Genomic DNA, 24670 nt, shown 5'->3' with positions numbered 1-24670 from the left:
AGGAACTAAATGAAAGAAAATAGTTGTATTAAAGAATAAATAAGTTGAGAAAAGCTATGGTTCTTTAAATTACTTTCAGTAGGATTTGAGGTTTGTTATTTTCTTGTTTATTTTTTTAAAAATTTTTCCTCTGTCTTGAATGAATGTTCCCAGATTTTTAGTTTTTTTCTTATTTCTTTAGGTTTCTTTTATTTTGTAGCTTATCTGGACAGTTAATACTAACAATTTTTAGTAGAGTCCTCTTATTAATAGTGTTTATGCTTAATACATATACAGCTAGAATTCATTATGGAGCTGTAATTATAAACTATATTTCTCATTTTTCCAAAAATAAACCTTGCTGCCTGGTTGTGTTTATACCTATGGTACTTTTAAATATATATATATGTATATATATTTAATGAGTGAGTAGTTTGGATTGTTTTTTCCTAAGTAAGTTCAGTTCCAAACTTGTCTAATACACTTTGTGTTAAGGTACAGTTGATATTGCTTGGCTGTTAAGCTCTTTTTTGTGTATTTGAGCAAGTCCTATTCTGTCTTGTTTCACTTAGTGGCAAGCTATTATTGCTGTCGTTTTGTTCATAAGAATGTTTGTAAGATTGTGTGTAAGTTTAATTAAAGTGACTTTTAGTTAACAGTTATGTTATCAGTAACACATGTTGGGTTCAGTTCATCAAACATTTAAGCACCACTTGTTTTGCCGATGAGGAAACAGGTTCAGGTAATTTTGCCACAGTCACATAACAAATAAAGCTTGGGCTTTGAAGCTCGGCTCGGCATCATGGTGTATCTGTTTTAGATAGAAGGACTTCACTAAGCCTCTGGAAACCAGAAGAAATTATTAGACTTTTTCCTAAGACTTAAATTAGCCAAACCAAGTAATGCATTAATGAATTATCTAGTACTCAGACTTTTAGCCCTAGAAATGGAAGTGGACCCATTAGGGTAAGGGACTCACCAGAATACCCTCAAGTATTTGCATTTGTCAATTCCTCTGGCAAGATGAGCAGGAGGAAAGAGAAGCTAACACTTACTGGGCACCCAGCATGGCTAAGCGTACTAAACTTTATTACAACCTCCGGCATAACTGGTATTCAAATCTTGTAGATTAGAAAACTGAGACTCATGTTAAGTAGCTTGCCCAAAGTCACACCTATAATAAAGGACAAAGCCAGGTTCTGAAACTTGGTATGTCAGGCTCCAAAGCCCATGATCTTTTCTCTACACTGTGATTTCCCAGACTTAACCTAATCACAGGAGTCATCTAAGGTGCCTGTTTAAAAAATGAAATACTGAGCCACGGGGCTTCTGGAACTTCTGATTCAGTTTCAGTTTGAGGTAAGGCCAGGTAGTGTATTATTAACAGGAATCTTAGGTGATTCTGATCATCACACAGGTTTGGGAAACACTGCCAACTCCATGTGGTACTAAGAGGTGGAGTTTGAAGGTGTTAGGAAGGCATAAATAGCAGTGGGCGTACACAGAGTAGCTTAAAAAATAAGTTGACACTTTACTAGTAAAATAAGACTGGTAAGATTGGATTGTGGAAATTATAAAATTGCTTTAGGTTCCTTAATCTGCACAGAAAAACAATGTTTCATTTATTTTCTCTTTGTTAGTACTTCTCTTTCAGGTGACAGCATTTGTTACAATCCATTCTTTGGTATGATCCTTGTTTACACTTGGATACAAAGGTACCAATGAAGGATATAGATAAAACTGTATTTTAGATGCAGAAAAGAAAGAAGGAATTACAGTTAGAAATAACGTACAAAACAGCTTTAAATACAGAATTAGTAATTTCCTCAGGTGTAAAAACCCCACAAAATTTTAAATACTTTTAATCCTTAAAGTCACAGGATTATAACATTTTCAAGCTGGAAAAGCCCTTAGATATCCACATATTTTATACATGAAGAAATCACAAATCAGAGAGGCTTTAAGGGCTTGCCCACAGTTAGTGGTGGATTCAAATCCATGCTGGCTAAGATTCCATTGAACTCTATGGATTGCAGATAAGTACCAGAAAATAGTGACTTTTTAGAAATAAATTTAGTGACAGTCATGTTTACCTTATATTCCCTACCTTATCTGATTTTATGGTTTCTTCCTTTTTAATTGCCCTCTCGAGAATATGAATATATTCAAAGGAGTCTCTTTTAGGAGATTATGCAATTTTAAATATTACGTCGGATCAATGATACGTTAGAAAAACGAACCATTACCTTCTTAGTGTAGTGTATTTAACAAACGGACATTTTCAGAACATGTGTTAAGAGTTGTAGTTTTCTCCACTTTTTATTACAAAATTTTATTTTATAAATAGAGAAAAATGAGCACAGCTAGATGCCTATACTTGAATTCTAACAGTAATATGACATCATTTCTGTGTAGTAGTGTGAGCTTTGGATTCAGACTTGGGTTCAGTTGTCTTATCCGCAAACTTAATACCCCTGTGATCTTGGACAAGTTACTAATTCTCAACCTAAGTTTTTTCTTCTCTATATAATAACATCCCTCATAGTTGATTAATGATTAATTGGGATTAAATGAGAGAATATATGCAACATAGCCAACACTGTACTTTGAACAAAATAAGCATTGCATAAATGATAGCTGTTATTATTTATTTCCTTGAGCCAGTAGTTATTTAGAATAATATTGATTTCTGAATGAGTGCTTTATTTCCTTATTCAGTTTTTTGTCATAATCAGAAAATATCTGTAGAGTTCCTGCTTTTAAGAATTTTGGACTTACTTCATGGCCTAGAACATGGTCAGTCTTTTATAACTTTTCATAGATAACTTGAACCCATATTCTTTTTACATTATAAAATTCAATATCTACCTATTCTAATGTAAGTTACATCAAATGCTTTGTCCTGTTTTATTCATTATGCTAGTTGATGTTAGTGTGCTAAAATTTCCCCTTCCACCTGTGTCCATTTATTTCATGTTATAGTCCCCAGAACATCTCCTTTTGTGTTTTGTGGTTAGGTTAGTCGGTGATTAAGTGTTCAGTACTATTTTGCATTTATTATTTTTAATGACTCGTCTGAAAAAAGTTACACAGGCTGATTATAGAAAATCTGACAAACAGAAACATACACAGAAGGAAATAAACATCTTCACTCTTACTATGAAATATTATGAAAAGATTTAAATGTGATTAAGAGTAGGGGTTTTAGAATCAGAGTTAGGTTTGAATTTAAGCTCTACTTATTTGCTTTAGGCAGGATATTAGACTTTTTCATTTATTCAACAAATATTTATTGAGCACTTACTGTATGCCAGCCAGGCATTTTGCTAGGGGCTGAGGATACAGCGCTTTAAAAGATTGACATACCCATCTTAGCTTAATGTCCTCATTTGTAAATTAGTGATAACGCCTCACAGAGTTCTTAGAAGCATCAAAGATGTACTTGCCTGGTGTGCAGTAATTGCTCAGTAAATGATAACAATTATTATTACTGTATGTATTAAGTACTAATTATATTTTTAGTCCAAATCAAATCACCTTTTTATTTAATCAGCTTAAGGTTTTTGCTTCACATTTTATTTTTGGCCTTAATAATACATACACTTGCTTTCTTCTTTTTCTTTATGCTTTTCTATGCTTATCTGTTTTTGCTTGGCTTTCTCTTTAAAGCGGTAAATACTGGTGTGGATTTTTTAAGCTTCTTAAAAATATAACCTAAGACTATTAAAATTTTTATTATCAAGCATTTCAAACACATACCAGAGTAGAGAGAATAGTATAATGAACCACCATATTTCCATAGCCCAGCCTCAAAGATTATCTCATGGCCAGTCTTGTTTCATCTGTACTCCCCATCATACACACTACTTTCTCTCTTCCCCTCCCTGGCTCCAGTGGATTATTTTGAAGCTACTCCTAGATACATCAATTCAGACATAAATATTTACGTTTATATTTCTTAAAAGATAAAGACTTTTATAAACATCAAACATACCATCATCACTCATAAAAACATCAATAATTCTGTAATAGCATCCAATATCCAGTAAGACACTTTGCTTTAATTAGATACTTTACATTTCTTACATTATTACTTTTGGAATTATTTCTGTCATCCTATTTTAAGTTTTTTATTCTTTTCCTTATGGTTTGTTTTTTTTCTTCGGCCTTATGGATTTGTTTGTTTGAAGAGGTTATGAAATATTGAAGAAAGAATTATGGAGCTAGAAAGACTTGGCTTTGAACCTTGCTTCTGCCGTTCATAAATTAACTTTGCTGAGCCTTGGTTTCCTCATCTGTAAAATAGGGGTAATTATACCTACCTCCGTGCTTAGGGTTGAATGTGATGCCTGCATAAAGTACTATTCACAGTCTTTGCCAGTTATTATATTCTCCACTGATTTGGACTGCAATGAATAAGTATAATTCTCGGTTGTTGTATGCTTTTTCAAAGCATGCCAAAATTTATATTTATTTGGTAGTTACTAAAAGTAGTGGTTTTAAAATATCTTTTTAGGAAAGACAGAGAATTTAGAATCTTAGTTTCTCCCTTCTTCCACTACCTCTTTTAATTTGAGTCCACATTAATTTATCCTGAGGTTACAAATCTTACCTTTAACTTTCTAAAGGTTTATATTGTTTATATACTTATATCAGTTATTTATTCTTCATTATTGACCCTTTCTCCTTTATTGGGGTTAATTATTTTATTCAGTTATTTCTAGATATTAAGTTGGTATCAATATACTTCACCAATTCTTTCCTACCTCAGTATTCTTGAGTTCTTATTTTGTTTCTCTTTCAATGGTCTAAGACATACCTTTGAACAGTTTATGAAAAAGGTACTACCAGGATGGTGAAATTTTATAAGACTGCAGAACTAAGAAGAATTTCCTGTGATCTTTGTATATGAACAAGTAGAACAAGGTATAAAATTCTTAGATCATAACTTTTCCCTTTTAACTCTCTGTAAGTCATTACTTCATTGTCTTCTGGCATTTTATTGTTGCAGAGGAGAAATCTGAGGTCAATCTGATTTTAGTTTCTTTGAAAATAACCTATTTTTTTCTGCTTGTATGCTTGTAGGATTATATCTTTATCCTTGAAATTTAAAAACATTTGCCAGGACATGTCTTGGTGTTGATGATCTCTGTTGAACCTTCTCAGTCTCCAGTCTCAGGTATTTTTTTCCGGAACTGGAAAGTTTTCTTATACTTTTGATTGATTAAACTGCTGGGTTTTTTTCTTTAGGAGCATCTGTTATTCATAGATTATTTCTACGTCTGTCCTCCATCGTTTTTTAATCTTTTCTTTCATTTTTTTTTCATTTACTCAAGTTTGTCCTCCTTGGCATGGATTCTGTTTTCTGCAGTGTCAGTTCCAATACTTGCTATTCACAATGCAGATTTAATTTTGGCTACCGTGTTTTCGTTTCTTTATTCTTATCTCAACATACTCTTGTTTCATAAGCAGAATTCCCCTTAGGGGTACACTCCAAAAAAATGAGATGGATTCAGGCCTAAAACCGTATCTATTTTCTGAGGCCACAACCACAGGAAACCATCAGAGAGGAAAAAAAAAAAAGCTTCTGAAAGTTTCCTCTAAAACTTAATAATGTAAATATAACCAGTGGTCATTCCTACCCTAGTCTAGAAAATAGAATAGTCTTGAGTACTAGCAGACCTTTAGTTGCTAGAGGAATAGCAAAGCACATGTAAGGGCACCTTAACTAGAAATAAATGGATTTTTCTAGTTACATTGATTGTTTTTCTCTTTATAAAAAATATATAATAAATGCATATAATTTTGAAAATACAGTACAAAGAAGAAAATCCTATGACCCAGGTAACTACTGATAAGATTTTATATATGTTTTGCCAGTTACATGCACACATGTTGGGAGGGGGGTATGCAAAATTGGGATCATACTATTTAGTTTTGTATCCTTTTTAACTTAATATATTGCAATCATATTTTTGCATCATTAATTTTTCTTTGAGGCCCTGATTTTAACCATTGCATAGTATTCCTACATATGAATAGATGTATTATGATTTATTTAACCAGTCCCCTGTTGGTCATTTAGATTGTTTTCTATTTTTCAGTATAATGAGTATGATGAATATCACTGTACATAAGTCTTTATGCACATCTCTGATATTTCCTTAGGATAAATGAGGAGCTGATTCTTAATCCTGTCACATTGGTAAGGATTATATACATTCCTTATTAAGAATATAAAATGCTTGTTTCTTATTGTTTCAATGTGATTGCATAGAAGATTCTTTGGATTCTGAACAATTTGATGGTATCTTAACTGAAGTTTTAGAGAGGTTTCTCATGCCTCATCCTCAGCACCTTCACGGAAGTCCTATGGCATACACTTTGGACAGGAAAACCACTGCTGATATCAGGGAGTTTGGAAGGCAGATACACTTGTGGAAACTTGAGGACAGTAAAGAAAAAAAAAAAGGCATGATTCTTGCTCATATCTACAACCTGGGTCTCCAAATTAGTACACTAGGGCTCTGGCCCCATTCTTTTCCTCCTCCCTTCCTGTTACTTTAGGCTGTTTTCTGTGAGGAATTCTTTTCTCCCAGTGTTCATATATACATTTCATTTCCAGGTAGTAGGATGTCAGTAGATGATATGTCCTACTAAGTTCAAGGTAGCATTTTTGAATCACAGATCATTTTTTTAGTCCTAGTGTACTTATACAAGATGATCTCCTGCTGGACTCAGTGCATTTTTTCAGAGGTATCAAACAGCCAAACGGCCTGGAAATGTGTGTGGTTGTAACATGCCATTACAGCAAAACAATCTGTTTAATAGGGTTGCTTAAAATAAATTTTTTTTAATTAGAAAAATACTCTTATTTTTAACACTTCAAAATTTTCCTTAAAATACTTTGGGATATTCTAGAAGTCCTGAAACGTTCGTTCAGAATTACTGACTTGAATTGTTTATTGCCTTAAGAGCAGGAAAATTATCTTAAGTGATAATTTTATACCACAACATTAGAAGTTAATGTTGAAAACAATACCTGCTGAAACTCAAGCTAACAGTCTCCTTTTTCTGATTTGTTCTGATAAGGCCCATATTGTACGTTATTCTAATTTTTGACTTTTACACATTTCAGACTACCAGAGTAAAGCTTGATTAGCATTTCCTAACCTTTTCTAGTATTTCACATAATATTTGCATATGTACAGTCTGCCAAGATCTGCGATTTTTTGGCTGGAAGGCATTATGGTGGGATGAGAGAGGATAAATACATTTGCCTCACGTTTAAACTATTCTTTTGCATTTGTACTCTATAGCCACATTGTATAAAAATATATCACACATATGAATGATCTCTTCTACCCTGCTTGACAGGAAATTGGCTGTAGTAAGTGGTGAAACAGGTATCTCAACACTCTCTTGTACTTCTTTATTGCATTACACTTTGGAAGCTAACTGTAGAAATGTAAATGTTACACAGTCAATTGAGGCCAAAGAGGGGACAGGAGGTAGCATTTACTGAGCATCTACTGTCCCTTGGTGGGTCCTTTTAATTACAGCATCCCTGTGAAGTAGATATTATATGCATCTTACAAATGAAGAAACTGAGGCTCAAAATGTTAAGTAACTTACCCAAGGTCAGGTAACTACAGTAGTAAGTGACAGAACTGGGGTTTAAACCTGGTACTAGCCAGATTCAGACCACATGTTTTTTTCTATTTGTTTCTTAAAATTAGAGAAATAAATTTTCTTGTTTAATTGGTATTATTCCTTGAACTTTTGGAACTATAAGTATTACAATATTGAGTCAGACTGGTGGTCCATGTAACCTAATCTCTAGTGAAGCCGAGAGTCCTTTTTCAAAAGTGAAAATTCTTAGCTGCCTAGGTAACTTTATACTCATTTCTATTTAGATAGCATTTGAATCCTTGTTTTGGCAAAGTGATACAAAAGGTTTGTTGAAATAAAGGTGCTTTTTTGGGTCGGTTTTGGTAAAGCTTCACTGGTATGTAGGATAACATTAGCTTTTATATTTTCCTGCTTTAAAAATTAAATTGTTCAAAATTTTAAATCTTTGGTAAACTCAGAAAGGAAGTAGTTGTTTTTGCAAAAAGTAGAGCATAAAATACCTTTAGATGTTTCACTTAATTTTTTTCTTAGATTGTTTTGTTAGTATATCGCTATTAATTAGCTGGGTGAAAAGTTCAGAAAAGAAAATACGTTGTACAATTTATGGATTACATGAAGCTGAAAATAGTGAAGTAGCTGATTGGCAGATTTGGAATCTAATCTGTAGAGGTTGTAGCAATGAATCAGAACTGGAAAAAGATGAATCAAAAATTTAAAGTAAGGCTTTATTCATGAGACTAAGTACGGAATAGAGGATAGAAGGCTTAGTTGCAGTGTAAGTGAAGAAAACAAGGAAGTAACAGACAGAAAACAGGGAAAAAAATAATATGACCGAGCAATGTGTTGTGGACCTTCCAAAAATAATGCATATGTGAACTGCATTAATATAAGTTTATTATGTAGGGCAAGGGAGGTGATATGCCCTTTACTTTACTCTGCATTGGTCATATCAAGGTTGCAATGTTAATTGCACACAATTCTCTTTACTACCCTTTCAGATGAATTGGATGCATGCTCAGAGAAGAAAGTGGTCTCATCTTCTAAAAGGAGTGTTTGAAGGACCTCGAGTTATCTAGGAAAGAACAGACTTGGGGTAGTTTATAGTCATAGCTGTAGATTTACTTCTGTGACTTTGAAGATAGAGTACAGGCAAGTTAGTCATCATGTATTAGTAATCCTCTTAAAGGAAATTTGCATTTGAGGAAAGTTACTGTATGAAGAAGAGCATTATCGAGCAGCCAGTGCTTTTTCTGAGTTAGTATAGTAAGCTGCCTGGTGAGATACTTCTTTCTTGTCCTGATAGTGTTCAAATATAGGTGAGAATGGGATAGAAAGAACTTAAGCATATGATATGAGTATATTTGTATATTTGGAACAGAAAACTTTCAAGATCCCTTACCAATTCTAAACTTTTTCTGATTCTAAGATCAAAAGGTCTTTATGCAGTATTATTTTATCCTCATGAAGCTACCTTACCTTAATAATAGTAATTTGCGTTGGTACAGCTTCTTACAGTTTATAATGTATTTTCTTATGAGTTATCTCAGTTTTGAGCTTAACAACAACCCTTTGAGTAGACAGGGCAGGTATCCCCATTTTGAACAGATCAAGTAATAGGTTAGGAGAAAGTCTGAATTGCCCCAAATCATAAAGCTTTTAAGTGGCAGACCTAGGACTCTACCCCTGGTCTACCAATTCTGATTTTAGTGCTGTTTCTACCACACCAAAAAGTAAGTTATAAGCTGTGATTGTTACTTTGCATTGAAAATTACAAGGAGCAGATGATTCTCAAATTATATTCCCATGGAAAATATAAATGTAGCTCAAGTTAAACCAAGGGTTCTAAAAGCCAAATAATGGGGAGCCATTGAGTAGATCTGTGTCAGTCGGAAGAGAACACTGTGTATAATTAACGAGAAAATCTACGTTGGGCTACTAGATTAATGATGATACCATTTACTAAGAGCAAATGCAGGAGAAGTAGCAGATTGGTGGGCCACAGAGGGAGTGATTGAATTTTGGCTATAATTAAAATAGCTAACTTTGATTGTTTACTATGTGACAGGTCTTATGTCATTATTCTCATTTAGTCTTCACAACTCTCTGAAGACTTTTCAATCTCCACTTTCCATATGAAGAAAGTAGAGCTTAGATAGTTTAAATAACTTGTTCAAGGCTTCATAATTAGTGTAAGAGCAGAAATTTGAATCTAGGTGTCTGACTCCAAAACCAATGTTCTTAAGAGCTAGTTTAAGGTTTGTCTGGAATGTTTGGATAAAAATCATCAGTGTTCAGTTGAATAAATGGTTGTGGCTTTTAAGAGGATGTATCCTGGAGTTATTTGAGTCCTTACCAAAGAAGTGGGCAATACATAGCCTCTGAAAGTGTCTTTGGAAAATAAAGATTTTATACCTGCCTCCCCCTTTTCTGCATTTTGGCACCATTTCTGTGCTTTGTAATATTGTGTGGGCATTCCCTAACCTAGGAACATACTCTGAGTGTTTGAAAATGAAAGTTACCCTTTTTAAGGGTCAGTAGACCTGTGAGGTCCTGTAAGATGGATCTTTAGGATAGGGGCATGTTTCATTAACCTTTCATCTCCAGCTTGGTGCCTAGAACATAGCATGAATGAAATGAAATGGATGGATGAATGGTTGGGTGAATAAATAGAGATAGGGAGAGTAGAGAGAGGAGTTCAAGTTCAGAGCAGCTGTCTCATGTGCGATGTGGGGTAATGGGTGGGCTACCTTTTATTTCCCAGTTGATAATTCTCCAAAGATGGTTAGCTTAGATCCTTGTACATTTGTTGAATTAACAAGTGGTCAGGGGCATTTACTCCTTTTCCCAGTGAGGGAACTAGAGAAGACATTACGTATACCTGACTTTTGGTTTTGTTTTGTTTTTAATTACACAAATAATACATATTCATCATAGACATTGTAGACACATTAGAAAATCCAAATAAGCAAAACAAACAATTTAAATTGTCTAAAATTCTACCACTCAGAGATAGCCACTGTTAACATTTTGGTGTATATCCTTCCAGAGTTTTTCCCATACAAATATATACATTAAAACATGTATATATTTATTTAAAATGGGATCATTACAATTCATATTGTTTTGTAAACTGCTTTTTTCACTTATTACATGTGACTGTCTTTCCATGTCAATAAATTTACATCTTTATCATCATTTTTAGTGACTGCATAGTATTCCATTATATGGATGTACCATGATATATTTAACTAGTTCTCTATTGTTAGGAATTTAGGTTTACAATTTGGAGTTCTTTTTGGAAAAAGTTATGGTGAGCATTCTTATATGTATATCTTTGCACACTTGTCTTTTTTTTTTTTAAAGTTGAAATGATGGGACATTTCAAAGTTTTATGTGTCTCTTTTTGTTTTTTAAATACAGACTTAGATTGCCTTCTTGAAGGGTTGTGCTGATTTACACTTTCTCCAGCAGTATATCCAGAGTGCTCTTTTCCCCATATCCGTATTAGCACTGGGTATTTTTTTTTCTGTAAATCGTTAGCAATTTGAAAGGCGAAGGTATCTTTTGGTTAAATGCATTTCTTTGATTAGCATTAAGGCTGAACTCTTTTTTTCCCTTATTGCTCATTTCTGTTGAGGTTCATTGTTTTTTCTTACAGGTTTGTAAAATGAAGTTCTTTATGTATTGAGGATACCAACCCTTTGTCATATGTTGCTTTTATTTTTTTGTAATCAATTTGTCTTTATCTTTTTAATGTCCGGCAGAAGACGTTTTAAACTTTTATGGATTCAAATGTCATTTTTCTTTCCTTTATGATTTCTGCCTCCTTACCTCATAAGTAGCACTCACCTATATTTTCTTCTAATACTTGTATAATTTTACTTTTTGACATTTAAATGTTTAATCCATCTGGAATCTCTTTGATGTAGAGACCTAGCTTAATTTTCCCCCAAATAATTAATCATTTGCCCTGATTTTCAATGGAGTTGGAATTTAGAATGTGTTTTGACACAGAATGTATTGTAAACAATGTTTGGTGAGGTTTAAATAAGACCACTGTAGTGCATTTAACTATTAAACTCAAGAGCTTACCTGGAAAGGTAACCATCATTTATTATATCATTTCCATGGAAAAAATATTTTTATAGTTTTAAATAATCAGTTTACACATTAACTTTTGAAGCACAACCTGTTGCAAATTGGCAACTGCATACTTAAATGGTGGTTCTGTACTTCATTAGAACCCTTTAGGGGTGAAAATATTCCTATACGGTTTTGTTTTACCTGTCTTCATTTGACTTAAACTGATGTGAGATCTGTTTTGGTAACTTTCTACTTGCTATACTTTTCACAGAATGGACAGCAAATTATGGATGAACCTATGGGAGAGGAGGAGATTAATCCACAAACTGTAAGTAAAATATTGTATCATAAGGGATACAGATAAATCAGATACCATAAAATTTAAGTATTCTTATTTTTAAACTGAACAAAGTAATGATTTTACAGTGTTAGAAACTTGTTGATGCTTTCACATTAATTTTACCAAAATACATTCTTGAATGTGCCAGTGACATTTTTAAAAACTGTTTGATGAGACTGATTTTAAGAGAAGGACAAGACAAACTACTTTACATTGTTGAAGGTTTTTCATTTAAAAAAAAAACTTAAAAAAAAAGCAAACTAACCATAGATTTATTAGTGAAATAAGTATAAAGGTCATTATTTTTTGGAGATACTTAATGTTGAAAATGATTGCTCACCATTTCCTCATCTTGTGTTTTTGGTTCAGTCCTGAATCCCCAGCACCTAGACCAGTGCCTGGCACGTAATAGACACTCATTAAATATTAAGTAAATGAATTAATAAATTGTCTCCTCTTGCAAGAAAACCATTGTTAGCAGCTCAGTTATTATCATCATTTTCTTCTGTATATAAGACAATTATTATTGATATTTACAAAATATATATACTGTGCCACTTGCTTTTTTCACTTAATATGTCTTGAACATCTTTTTATGCCAATACCTGTAGATCTGCCTTATTTTAAACGGTTTCATAGTATTCTGTTTTGTGCATGTCCTGTACTTAATGTAATTTTCCCCCATTTATTTTTGTGAACTTGTGTTTCAGTAGGACATAGTCTTAGAAAAGGATGTGCTGGAACAAAGGATATGAACATTTAAATCTCAATAAGCATTGCCAGATTGCCCTCCAAACCAAAAAGTTGTAAAAACTTCACTATATGTGAGTGTTTGTTTGACCATACCCTATTCAACACTAGATATTATCAGAAATTATTTTTAATTTGAGCCACACTAAATAAATCATACTTTCTCTTTTCAGTTTGCATCTCATTTGATTATTAGTGAAGTGTCCATGCATTATTGGCCTTTGTATTTTTGTATTTGCCCAATTTTCTTTTGGGTTACTTACTGTCTCATTATGGTCTATATGATCTCTGTATATATTCTGGATGTTAACTCCATGTCTATAATATATCTTGCAAATGTTTTCCCCCTACTTTTTTTTTAACAGTGATTATGTTGTCTTTCACTGTATGTGTACAGAAGTTTTCATTTTTAAATGGTCAGTTCTGGCTTCTGGGTTTCATGTTTTAGTTAGAAAATCCTTCCTTGAATCAAGTTTATAAAAATATCCTCTCACATTTTCATCTACCACTTTTATGGTTTTGTTTTTTGCATTTAGATTTGTGGTCTACTTGGAATTTTAGTACCTGTTACGATGCAGAAATATAACTTTTCTTTCCAAATGGGTTGTCCTAATCTCTACTTACTGAATAAATAAAACCCATTCATTCCCACTCATTTGAGATCCCTCTTTTACCAGATGTAAAATAGCCATATACCCCTAGTATTAGTTTCCTAGGACTGCCCTAATGAAGTACCACAAGTGGGTGGCTTAAATAACAGAAATTTATTCTCTCAGTTTGTAAGACTAGAAGTTTGAAATCAAGGTGTCGACAGATCCATGTTCTCTCTGAAAGTTCTGGGGGAGGATCCTTCCTTGCCTGTTCCAGCTTCTGTTGTCTGCTGGCAGTCCTTGGCATTCCTTGGCTTGTAGACATCACTCCAATCTCTGCCTCCATTGTCACATGGCATTCTCCCTGTGGGTCTGTGTCCAAATTTCCCTCTTCTTATAAGGACACCAGTCATTGGATTAGGGCCCACCTTATTCCAGTATGGCTTCATCTTAACCTTATCACACCTGCAAAGACCCTATTTTCAAGTAAGATCACATTCACAGGTACCGAGGATTAGAACTTGAACATACCTTTTTGGAGGACACAGTTCAACCCACAACATCCCTGAATGTTTGACTTTACGTACCTTTTCAATTACTGTACTTTTATTATATGTTTTTTATATGTGGCAAGGCAAGCCTTCCTGTCTTTTTTACCTTTCAAAATTGTAGTCTTATACATCTACTAGATGAACTTTAGAATCAGTTTATCAAACACTCCTGAAAATTTTATTGAGACTTTTATGCAAATAGCATTAAATTTATAAATTAACATGAGGAAAATTATTTTAATAAATATTGGGTCTTCACTTCCAAGAACATTCATTTATTCTGATATTCTTTTATATCCTTTATCAAAATTTTATGGTTTCTTAATATGGTTTTGTACATTTCTTATTAAGATAATTCATAGACATTTTATAGTTTTTGTTCTATTGTAAGTGGGAATTCTTTTCTGTTGTGTCTTCCATTTAGTTATTGCTAGTATGTAAAAAAAATTAGATGTTTCTATGTGCTTTTTTTTTTTTTTTGCGGTACGTGGGCCTCTCACTGCTGTGGCCTCTCCCGTTGCGGAGCACAGGCTCCTGACGCGCAGGCTCAGCGGCCATGGCTCACGGGCCCAGCTGCTCCGTGGCATGTGGGATCTTCCCAGACCAGGGCACGAACCCGTGTCCCCTGCATCGGCAGGCAGACTCTCAACCACTGTGCCACCAGGGAAGCCCTCTATGTGCTTTTTAACATCAGTTATGAAAGAGTGGGATCATTGTACTCTTCTTCTCAAAACCCTTCATAAGTTTTTTGCTTCCTTTAAATAAAGTCCAAACTCTGCAGTGTGACAAACCCTGCGTAATAAAACCTTTGCACACTTCTACCCTCTACTGAAAGTCTAATCAGTCGTATGTTTCCGGTTCTCTTTTACTCCTGAGCCTTCATAGGTGATAGTCCCTCTCCCAGAATTATTTTCCATTACCACCCCCCTCCAATGAAGTCCTGGTCATCCTTTAGGTCCAAGTTTTGCTATCACTTCAACTGAGGTGTCTTCCTGACACAGCTACCACTTTCATTTCCACCTTGAATTGAGTATTTTTCCTTTGTGCTGCCCTAGCAGCCTATGTGTATGCTACATGACAACACCACACTAGATTCCATTGCTTATTTACTTGTCTGTATTTCCTACTAAACTGTGAGCTACATGAGGCAGTGACCATGTCTGACTTACTCCTTGTTTTTACATCCACGTATCTGGCTCCCAGTACCCAGTAGGTATTCCATCAGTGCTTGTTAATTAAAGGAACATGTGAATTAAGTCTTGGCTATCATGGGGCCTAGTGCCCAAGGCTGCCTTCAGATTTGGTCTAGATTTCTGCATCTCCCAAACCATTTGGGTTATTTTACTTCATTGGTCTATAGTATATGTTTATTAGCATTTAAGCAAATGTAAAAACAATCAGTAAGTATTAATATTGATTTTTTTTGCCATCAGCCACCTTTTTTATTTTTGCAACAATTCCTTTGGAAGGAAAACCTCTAAATTTTTTATTCTCTGAAGTCTAAAATCAAATAATTTTCCATTGTGGTATTCTGCGTACATGGCTCATACTTTCCCTCTGAGTACTCACAGCATTAGCAACATTTACATCTGGAAGTGAACTGCATTCTAGAGGTAGGTTGAAAAGGTGCAGGACTAAGATACTACGTGGGTAAAGTTGTTGAGATCATTCCACATTATAGGAATTGAGTATAAGATGAAAACCTAATATTTCTTTAATGGTATTAAATCCAAAAGATGGTCAAATATGTATTAGCCTTATACTTTTAAATTGTATTTGCCTCTAATGTACAGTTAAAAGTTTTTGTCAATTACTGATCATTTAAACAGTGAAAGTTGAGATGTCGCAGCAGTTATTTTATGCATAACAAATTACCCCAAGCTTAGTAGCTTAAAACAACATACATTTATTATCTCACCGGTTCTGTGGGCCAGGAATCTGGGCACGGCTTTCTTTGGTTCAGAGTCTCTCACAGACTACAGTCAAGGAGTTTGCCAGGGCTAGAGTCTCATCTGTACCTTGACTGGAGAAGGATCTGCTTCCAAGCTCACATGTTTGTTGGCCCAGATTCCTGGCCCATAGGAACTGTGAGATGCTAACTGTATGTATGGAGGTCGTCGACTGGTAGGCTTTCTTGTAGGTTGATTGACCCCTTTTCTATGGGCTAGAATGCAGAGTGTGATGATTAGCCAGTTTTGGCCTCAACAAGACTATAGGGCAGATAGAGAATAACAAGAGAGAAGAAACCTGGATCCTTAGTGACCTAAGGATCTAGCGACACCTCTTCACTCTAACCTAGCCTCGTGCCTATGGACTGCTCCAAGAGAGAAAAATAGGCACTTACCTTGCTCGAGACTTTGCATTTTGGGGCCTTTTTGTTAGAGCAGCTTAGTCTGTACTCTGACTACATCTAATCATTCATTAACGAAGTAGTTAATGAATGTCTGTTTGGTGCCAAGAACTCTGCTAACTTGTTAGAGACACAGAAACACATAAGGGAAACTTGCAGTTTTAAAATGGCAAAATAAAGCTGTTTTTGTCCTCTTGTCCTCTGGGAAATTATCACCCAAAACAACAAGGACAATAAGAAACGGAAACACGGTCTTTGTAATTAGAACACTTCTGTTATTTGAACCACAATATATAAATATGAAAAGCAGATAAAAGAGTCATAACAAGATGAAGTTATAGGACCTAAGTGCTGGTGAGGAGTATATCATCAAGAAGCAAGCCTTATTCAGGGCCCCAAAGCCCCAGAAGAGCTCAAGAATGAGGTCACTAAGTATTGTGGAAAGTGGAGGTATGGCCCAGGCTGAAAATAGAGATTGGTTGAATGTCGATATGAAAAGCCTTTACTCTAACCCCTCTCCTACCCCTGGAAGAGACAAAGTATTTTATAGAGAAAAATGAACCAGAGAGGCTCCATACATGGGGAACCCCAGGCATAGTAGGAAGTGGGGTGAGACACTGGGCTGGAAACAGGGAGATCAAGGGAAAGCCTACTCCTCAATGGTGTTATGATCCCCTTCCCCTCCCCATTTCACCAACCAAGACCATATCCTCCAGACAGGAGAGTAGAGTCGTCTTTCCTGAAGAAACTGAATGATACCTGATAAAAGACCTTCAGATACTGATATTTGGGAGATCTTCAGTGTAAAGGCTGGCTACTTGACCATTTAACCTACAAGAAAGCCTACCAGTTGACAAGCTCCAGAACATCTGGTCCACTTCTTAGTGCATCACTCTTAAAATGAGTTAAAAGCCAAATATCACCAGACACTTGAGAAAGGATTCCAACATGAAAGAATAAGATCTTGGGGGAAACGGACAATGCAGGAAAAAGGAAAAAGAAAAAATAAATTAATATCCTTTGAGTGCTAAGAGATGAAATTGATTTCCTAAAACAAGAGTAGAATGCTGTTTTTTAAATCTACTTTTATTTATTTATTTATTTTTGGCTGCATTGGGTCTTCATTGATGCGTGCAGGCTTTCTCTAGTTGCGGCAAGCAGGGGCTACTCCTTGTTGCAGTGCACGGGCTTCTCATTGCGATGGCTTCTCTTGTTGCGGAGCACGGGCCCTAGGCATGCAGGCTTCAGTAGTTGTGGCACGTGGGCTCAGCTGTTGTGACTCGCGGGCTCTAGAGCGCAGGCTCAGTAGTTGTGGCGCACGGGCTTAGTTGCTCTGCGGCACATGGGATCTTCCCGGACCAGGGCCCGAACCCGTATCCCCTGAATTGGCAGGCGGATTCTTAACCTCTGTGCCACCAGGGAAGCCCAGTATGCTATTTTTTTAAAAACAGAAAAAGAAGAAACTGTTAGAAATTAAAAATGTGATAGTAATATTTTATATTTTAGTAGAATATTTAGAAGCTAAAATGGAGGAAACTTTCCCCAAAATAGAACAGGACAAATAGAAAGTAGGAGAGAAAAAGAAAGAGAAGCAATTTAACATTTACCTAATAGGAATTCCAGAAAGAGACAGTGGGGAAATGGAGGGGAAGAAATTAGGAAAGAAATACCATAAGATACATGTTTTCCCCCCCAACATCTTAATATGTCTGAAATCAGAATGTTTGTTATAATCAAAGGTGTGACACATTTTAATTGGCAGCACTTTCTCTTTCTTAATGGTACAGTGCTAATCGTGCTCTTAGATTAGGCAGAATACTAAAATGCCAAAAAAAAAAATTTTTTCCCCCAACATGAGGACCACGAGTCTCCGGATTAAAACAGCCTACTGAAAGCCTGTTAATAATGACCAAAAAAATAAAATAAAATAAAAAGAAGAAGAACCACCCTACTCAAGAAGGATCGTTATTATGAAATATCAAAACACCAGGGATAAAGAGAAGATCCTAAAAGTTTTGCTGTGGGCTGGATGTGTTCCCTCAAAATTTGTATGTTGAAGCCCAAGCTCCAATGTGATGAAGTTTAAAAGTGGGGCCTTTGGGAGGTGGTTGGATCAGAAGGGCAGAGCCCTCATAAATGGGATTAGTGCCCTTATAAAATGGACCCCAGAGAGCTCCCTCACCCCTTCTGCCCTGTGAAGACACAGCAAGAAGATGGCTATCTACGAACAAGGAAACAGATCCTCGCCAGACACAGAATCTGCTGGCGACTTGGACTTGCACTTCCCAGGCTATAGAATTGTGAGAAATAAATTTCTGTTTGTTGTAAGCAACTCAGTCTATGGTATTCTGTTATAGCAGCCCAAACAGACAAAGACAAGCTTTTAGAAATTTTTTTCATACCATATATAAAGGCTGGGGGACTTCCCTGGTGGCGCAGTGGTTAAGAATCCGCCTGCCAATGCAGGGCACACAGGTTTGATCCCTGGTCCGGGAAGATACCATATGCCACGGAGCAACTAAGCCCGTGCGCCCCAACTACCGAGCCTGCGCTCTAGAGCCCACGTGCTGCAACTACTGAGCCCTTGTACCACAACTACTGAAGCCCACGTGCCTAGAGCCTATGCTCCGCATCAAGAGAAGCCACCGCAGTGAGAAGCCCGTGCACTGCAACAAAGAGTAGCCCCCAGTCACCGCAACTAGAGAGCCCAAGCACAGCAACAAAAACCCAACGCAGCCAAAAATGAAAAATAAAGAAATTTATAAAATAAAGGCCTGGGTATAAGAATAATATACGATATTTCAACATTGAAAGTTAAAAGTCAAGGAGCAGTGCCTTTGAAATGCTTAGTGAAAATGATTTTCAATGAAGGTATTTTCAGACATGTACCTATTCTTTGGAAGAAGAATACCTTCTTCTGCCAACAGTAGAAGGTTATTAACTAAAGGAAAGACATGAGATTCAGGCAGCAGAAGACCCAACATGTACAAGCACAGTGAAGAAAGTTCCTTCCCGTTATGATGAATAAAGGATGCTTCAGAAGACTAGTTCATTCAGTAGGCTTAGAGAGTACTCAGTCCAGATTGAAGCAGACAGATGTTTCCAGGAGGGCTGTCTTCAGGGGAAAAAAAGAAGTTATGAATTGTCCAGTAGGTTTGAATATTGAAAATCCACTTGAGAGGCAAAGTGAGAAGAATTTGAGATAGGTGCAAAGGAAAGAAAGCAAGTTTTAAAACAAAGCAACTATAAATTTAACAAAAATAGAAACGTTGCATACAAGAAATGTAACTAGAGTATATTACTTCAAGCAGTGAACAGTGTTTACATAGTCATAATATTTGTAAAGACTCAATATTGATTTAACCAAAATGTGTGATATGAGTGTCACGTCAGCTGTAATAGGATGTCTAAAGGTGATATCTGAAATTGTTGAGTCAGGAGAAAATAGTATAAGGTTATTAGCTATCATATAAATACCAGAGGGAACAATGAACAGAGCTGAAAGGGTATCGAGAACACTGGGTACTGCTACTTTTTTGTTATACAAGCCTTGCATCATTACTTGACCCTTTAATCTTCACTCAGACCTTCTTGACATATGGAGCTGCCCCTGTGATTTCTCTTGAGCATGTCTCCTGGTTCCTATTTGTGGTAGAGCCATTTCATTCTGTCTGGATTTTTCTCCCTTCTTCACACCTCATGTTTTCCTCTCTTCCCTTTGTTCTTTGCCCTCCGATCTGCCTCCTTCCTATATCCTAGATCTACTTTTCTTTCATCTTCTAGAATTTAACACTGTTTCCCTTTCTTCTGGCTTTCTGAAGGCTCAATCCTTTCTTGTCTTTATGCACCTGAAGTAAAATTTTTATTTCTTCCACTCATGAAGTATACGAAATTTACCTAATTAAATTGATCCATACCAGAATATAACAGGTAGTCATCACCTTCCACCATCTCCCTCCCCAGGAATGGTTGCGTGTTAATTCATATTTATGCACAATTAGTTGAATTTCTCACCAGTTAACTTGCTCCAGCCAGTGTATTTTGTTTTCTCCCTTCCCTGCTGGAGAGACTTGATTATTTTTATCCGTTATTCCAGTAGGGCTGGGAGAGAGACTGCCTTCATAGCAGAAGGTAGGGTGCTGTATAGCCCCTTAAGCCAAGATACCTTCCTGGACTCCAGAATTTTCTATCCTTTCTCAGCTGGCCAGAGGACTCCATGCTCTGATGATCCATGCAGAGGAAGTAGGGAGTCTGGGCTGTTTAGGTCTCCATAATCATCCAAGAATCATTAAAGCAGTTTCTTGCTTAGTGGGGAAATAATTCTCTTAATGGTTCTTACAGTAGCAGGCAAAGGTTCTTCTGAGGCTTGAGAATTAAAGGAGATAAATAAGTACCTAGCACAAAGGAAGAGCCCAGTAAGTGTTAATTTTCCTGTCCTCTTCCTCCCAGATGCTGATCTTGCTCTCTCAGACTATTCACCTAGTTCCTCTTAGGAACTAGGGTGGTATCCAGTAATTTTCTGGCTGACAGTAGGCCTGGCCTCAGACAAAACTGTGAACTGACTTTCTCTTAATTTGGTCCTTTGACCCTTCTGTTCCCCTTATTGTTTATTTCTAATAACCATGCATACATTAATCACTCATAACATTAACTTTGTGAATATTATATTACTACAGTCCTAAACACTATATTTATCAACGCAGTCTTTGTAGCTCTTGTATCAGAGTCACATGCATGATTGTTAAGAATTGGAGAAAACATGGGCTTCCCTGGTGGCACAGTGGTTAAGAATCCACCTGCCAATGCAGGGGACACGGGTTCAAGCCCTGGTCCGGGAAGATCCCACATGCCACAGAGCAACTAAGCCCGTGCACCACAACTACTGAGCCTGTGCTCTAGAGCCCGTGAGCCACAACTAGTGAAGCCCACGCGCCTAGAGCCTGAGCTCCGCAACAAGAGAAACCACCACAATGAGAAGCCCGCGCACCGCAATAAAGAGTAGCCCCTGCTCGCTGCAACTAGAGACAGCTGCACACAGCGACAAAGACACAATGCAGCCAAAAAATAAACAATTAATTAATTAATTTAAAAAAAGAATTCGAGAAAGCTTGTTAAAAGTAGTAGTGGTAAAAATGGTTTAAAAAGATAAAATGGAGATGACTGTAGATGACTTTGGATGCCAAGTTAAAGAGCAGCACCCCTGTAAAGGTCACAGGCAGGAGTACACCAGCAGTGCCCCATTCTTTTCAAATCTCCTCATGGGCCTTTAGCGGTAGTTTCTTCCAACTTCTATGCATGCCGTAGCTACTGTTCATATAGTAACCCTAAGGCAGCAGTGATTTGTATGACGGCCTTCACAATATCCAGGGAATTTCACCAGTTCCCTGTTCTCTGCTGGTTTCCTCCATTTCTTTGAAGGTTCCCTCAAGCTCCCTTAAAACTTGCATTTGAACCTCCAAAATGATACTCATAGCTGTGAGTCCGGCATACACTTGCATAACTCTTTCAGTTATCATGGGTTAAACACAAAATAAACTACAGAAAGAGAAGCCCTGGACTTCCCTGGTAGCGCACTGGTTAAGAATCCGCCTGCCGATGCAGGGGGCATGGGTTCGATCCCTGGTCTGGGAAGATCCCACATGCCGTGGAGCAGCTAAGCCCGTGCGCCACAACTACTGAGCCTGCGCTCTAGAGCCCGCGTGCTGCAACTACTGAGCCCACGTGCCGCAACTCCTGAAGCCCGCATGCTCTAAGGCCTGTGTGTCGCAACTACTGAGCCTGTGTGCTCCAACTACTGAAGCCCGCGCACCTACAGCCTGTGCTCCACAACAAGAGAAGCCACCGCAACGAGAAGCCCGCTCACCACAACGAGGAGTAGCCCCTGCTCGCCACAACTAGAGAAAGCCCGTGTGCAGCAGCAAAGACCCAAGGCAGCCAAAAATAAATAAAATTAATAAATAAATTTTTTTAAAAAAGAGAAACCCTAGAGGAGTAGACAATAGACAGCGAAGAACCCACTCAAAACAGGAAAGTACGGTAGAGTGCTTGCTCGTTGGCAGGGAACATTTGTGGAGTGTTACATTAATGACACTGACTAATTGTTTAGAGTATTGTCTGTTTATCTAACTCTCATTAGCTGAGAGTATATTTTAGCACTTAGAGCATATACTTAAATCTACTAGAGAAGATATGCTCTAGTAGATTTAAGTATATACCACTTAGGAAAATATTTCCGAGAATAAATAGCATTATAATTAACACTGCATCGTCACATTAAATAGAGTGTGTGTATAATAGGCAAAATTTCCAAGCATGTAAGTTTTCCTTTACTACATTTTTGGCCCTCTTTCAGGGCTATTTTTTATTTCTAGTGTCCCTTTTCTCCACCCCTAAGAGCTTTAAAAAAAAATACCCCCTTTTTTAAAAAAATCGTGGCTTGCCTAACTCATATGATCCCTCTGATCCAAATTTGCTTCTCCTCTGCTGTAGTCTACTTATCACAATACCCATTTGTTCAATTTGACTGATCTAAACCATAATTGGAAAGAAAGAAAATTCATGTAAGTTCTCTTGAAGTATGAATGGTTTATTGAGTCAACCTGAAATACTGGTGTATTGAACGTTGTAACTCCTGTACTTAAATGAGTCTCTTAATTTAACCATTTTAGACAAAAATGACTAAGTAAAAAGAACTCCAGGGCTTCCCTGGTGGCGCAGTGGTTAAGAATCCACCTACCAGTGCAGGGGACATGGGTTCGAGCCCTGGGCCGGGAAGATCCCACATGCTGCGGAGCAACTAAGCCCATGCGCCACAACTACTGAAGCCCACATGCCACAACTACTGAAGCCTGCGTGCCTAGAGCCCATGGTCCGCAACAAGAGATGCCACCACAATGAGAAGCCCAGACACTGTAATGAAGAGTAGCCCCCACTCGCTGCAACCAGAGAAAGCCTGCATGCAGCAACGAAGACCCAGCACAACCAAAAATAGATAAATAAATAGAAAGAGAGAAAAAAAATTATTTAAAAAAAAAGTTCAGGCTAAGCAGGAAAAAAAATGCGTGAATACAGTGACCAGCAATACCACCTAGGGTGTATTGCTGCTTACTGCAAGATTCCAGCTGGGACATCGGTGGTGCTGCCCCCTCGCCCTCTCGTCATGCTCAGGGGAGATATTGTGAGTGGAATATAGCATGCTTTCCATTGACACACGGCCTTAGAAGCAACCCCTCTCAGCGCTCTAGGAAGCCACTACCATTTGGTTCAGGTTGATGATCATAAAACTTATTTCCCATCTCTGATTTAAAACCTTAGAACCATAGCACTTTATAACATTATCTACTGATGGATGTGTGCTACAGAATAATTCTCCTGTACTTAAATGGAAATCCTTAGATATTAAATCCTTTAGTATCTGAAAAATTGATTCATACAAAAAAACTGTATCTGAAGGAATTGGTTAAGAACATGTTAATTTTAAGCTTTTATTATAGCAGTTTATTTTTCTCCAGCAGGGTTCAGCCATCATGGAGTCATGAAGATGGTTGATAATTGGGTTTGACCAAGGTTTGGGTTTCGCCAGACAAATATAACGTATGGTGTAGAAAAAGTGTTCAGAAACTCTGCTATGGACCCTCTATCGAGCTGTCTTCCTTCAGGGTCTTATCAAAAGGTTTAGCACCTCCTGGCTTCTGACCTAAGTCAGCCACTGACCATACATATGCATGCTCCTTCCCCAGATAGAATTGCCTGTCTATGCTCCCACCAACATCACAGCCATTTCCACTTCCAAACTGTGGGAACTTGGGCAGCAGGTTCCTTAACTTCTCTCTAAGCCTTAGTTTCTTCATCTGTAGTGTAGATAATAGTATTTACTTATCTCATTGTGGTGAGAGTTAACTGAAGTAATTTCATGTAAAGCATGGTTCTTAGCATATAGTAGTACCTTATATGATATTGTCAGAATTATACTTGAAAGAAAAAATTATTAATAAATGAGAATTCAAATAAAGGAACTAAGGATTCAGTGAAAGAACCTAGAAAAAGAACTACAAAGTAAACCCATAAAAAGCAAGAGAGGGCTTCCCTGGTGGCGCAGTGGTTGAGAGTCCGCCTGCCGATGCAGGGGACATGGGTTCGTGCCCCGGTCCGGGAAGATCCCACATGCCGCGGAGGCGGCTGGGCCCATGAGCCATGGCCGCTGAGCCTGCGCGTCCGGAGCCTGTGCTCCGCAACGGGAGAGGCCACAGCAGTGAGAGGCCCGTGTACCGCAAAAAAAAAAAAAAAAAAAAAAAGCAAGAGAAAGGATTTAAATTTAAATTCCAAAATCAGTGAATTAGAAAACAGGAAAAATAAAAAAAGCAAATGCACAACATTAGGAAAGCAAAACAGTATA

General features: G+C 36.9%; 1 protein-coding gene across 5 annotated transcripts in view; it reads left to right on the top strand.

Annotated features, from left to right (window-relative positions):
• RPS6KA3 (ribosomal protein S6 kinase A3) overlaps positions 1 to 24670 on the top strand; it is a gene marked incomplete at its 5' end in the record, with an annotated part of 313574 nt that overhangs the window by 221231 nt on the left and 67673 nt on the right. For 3 of the 5 annotated variants that reach the window (XM_079910436.1, XM_079910437.1, XM_079910439.1), the window contains one exon: positions 11966 to 12022. In XM_079910436.1, the coding sequence (XP_079766562.1) occupies positions 11966 to 12022 (57 nt within the window). Of the gene's footprint in view, positions 1 to 5107; positions 5159 to 6147; positions 6185 to 11965; positions 12023 to 24670 lie in introns of those variants that run through there. The other 2 variants (XM_079910438.1, XM_079910440.1) reach the window with 2 other exon arrangements.

The sequence above is a fragment of the Stenella coeruleoalba genome, assembly GCF_951394435.1.
Source record: "Stenella coeruleoalba genome assembly, chromosome: X".
NCBI classification, from domain to species: Eukaryota; Metazoa; Chordata; class Mammalia; order Artiodactyla; family Delphinidae; genus Stenella; species Stenella coeruleoalba.
Note: the sequence above shows the minus strand (reverse complement) of the source record. Positions and strands in the feature narration are given on the sequence as shown.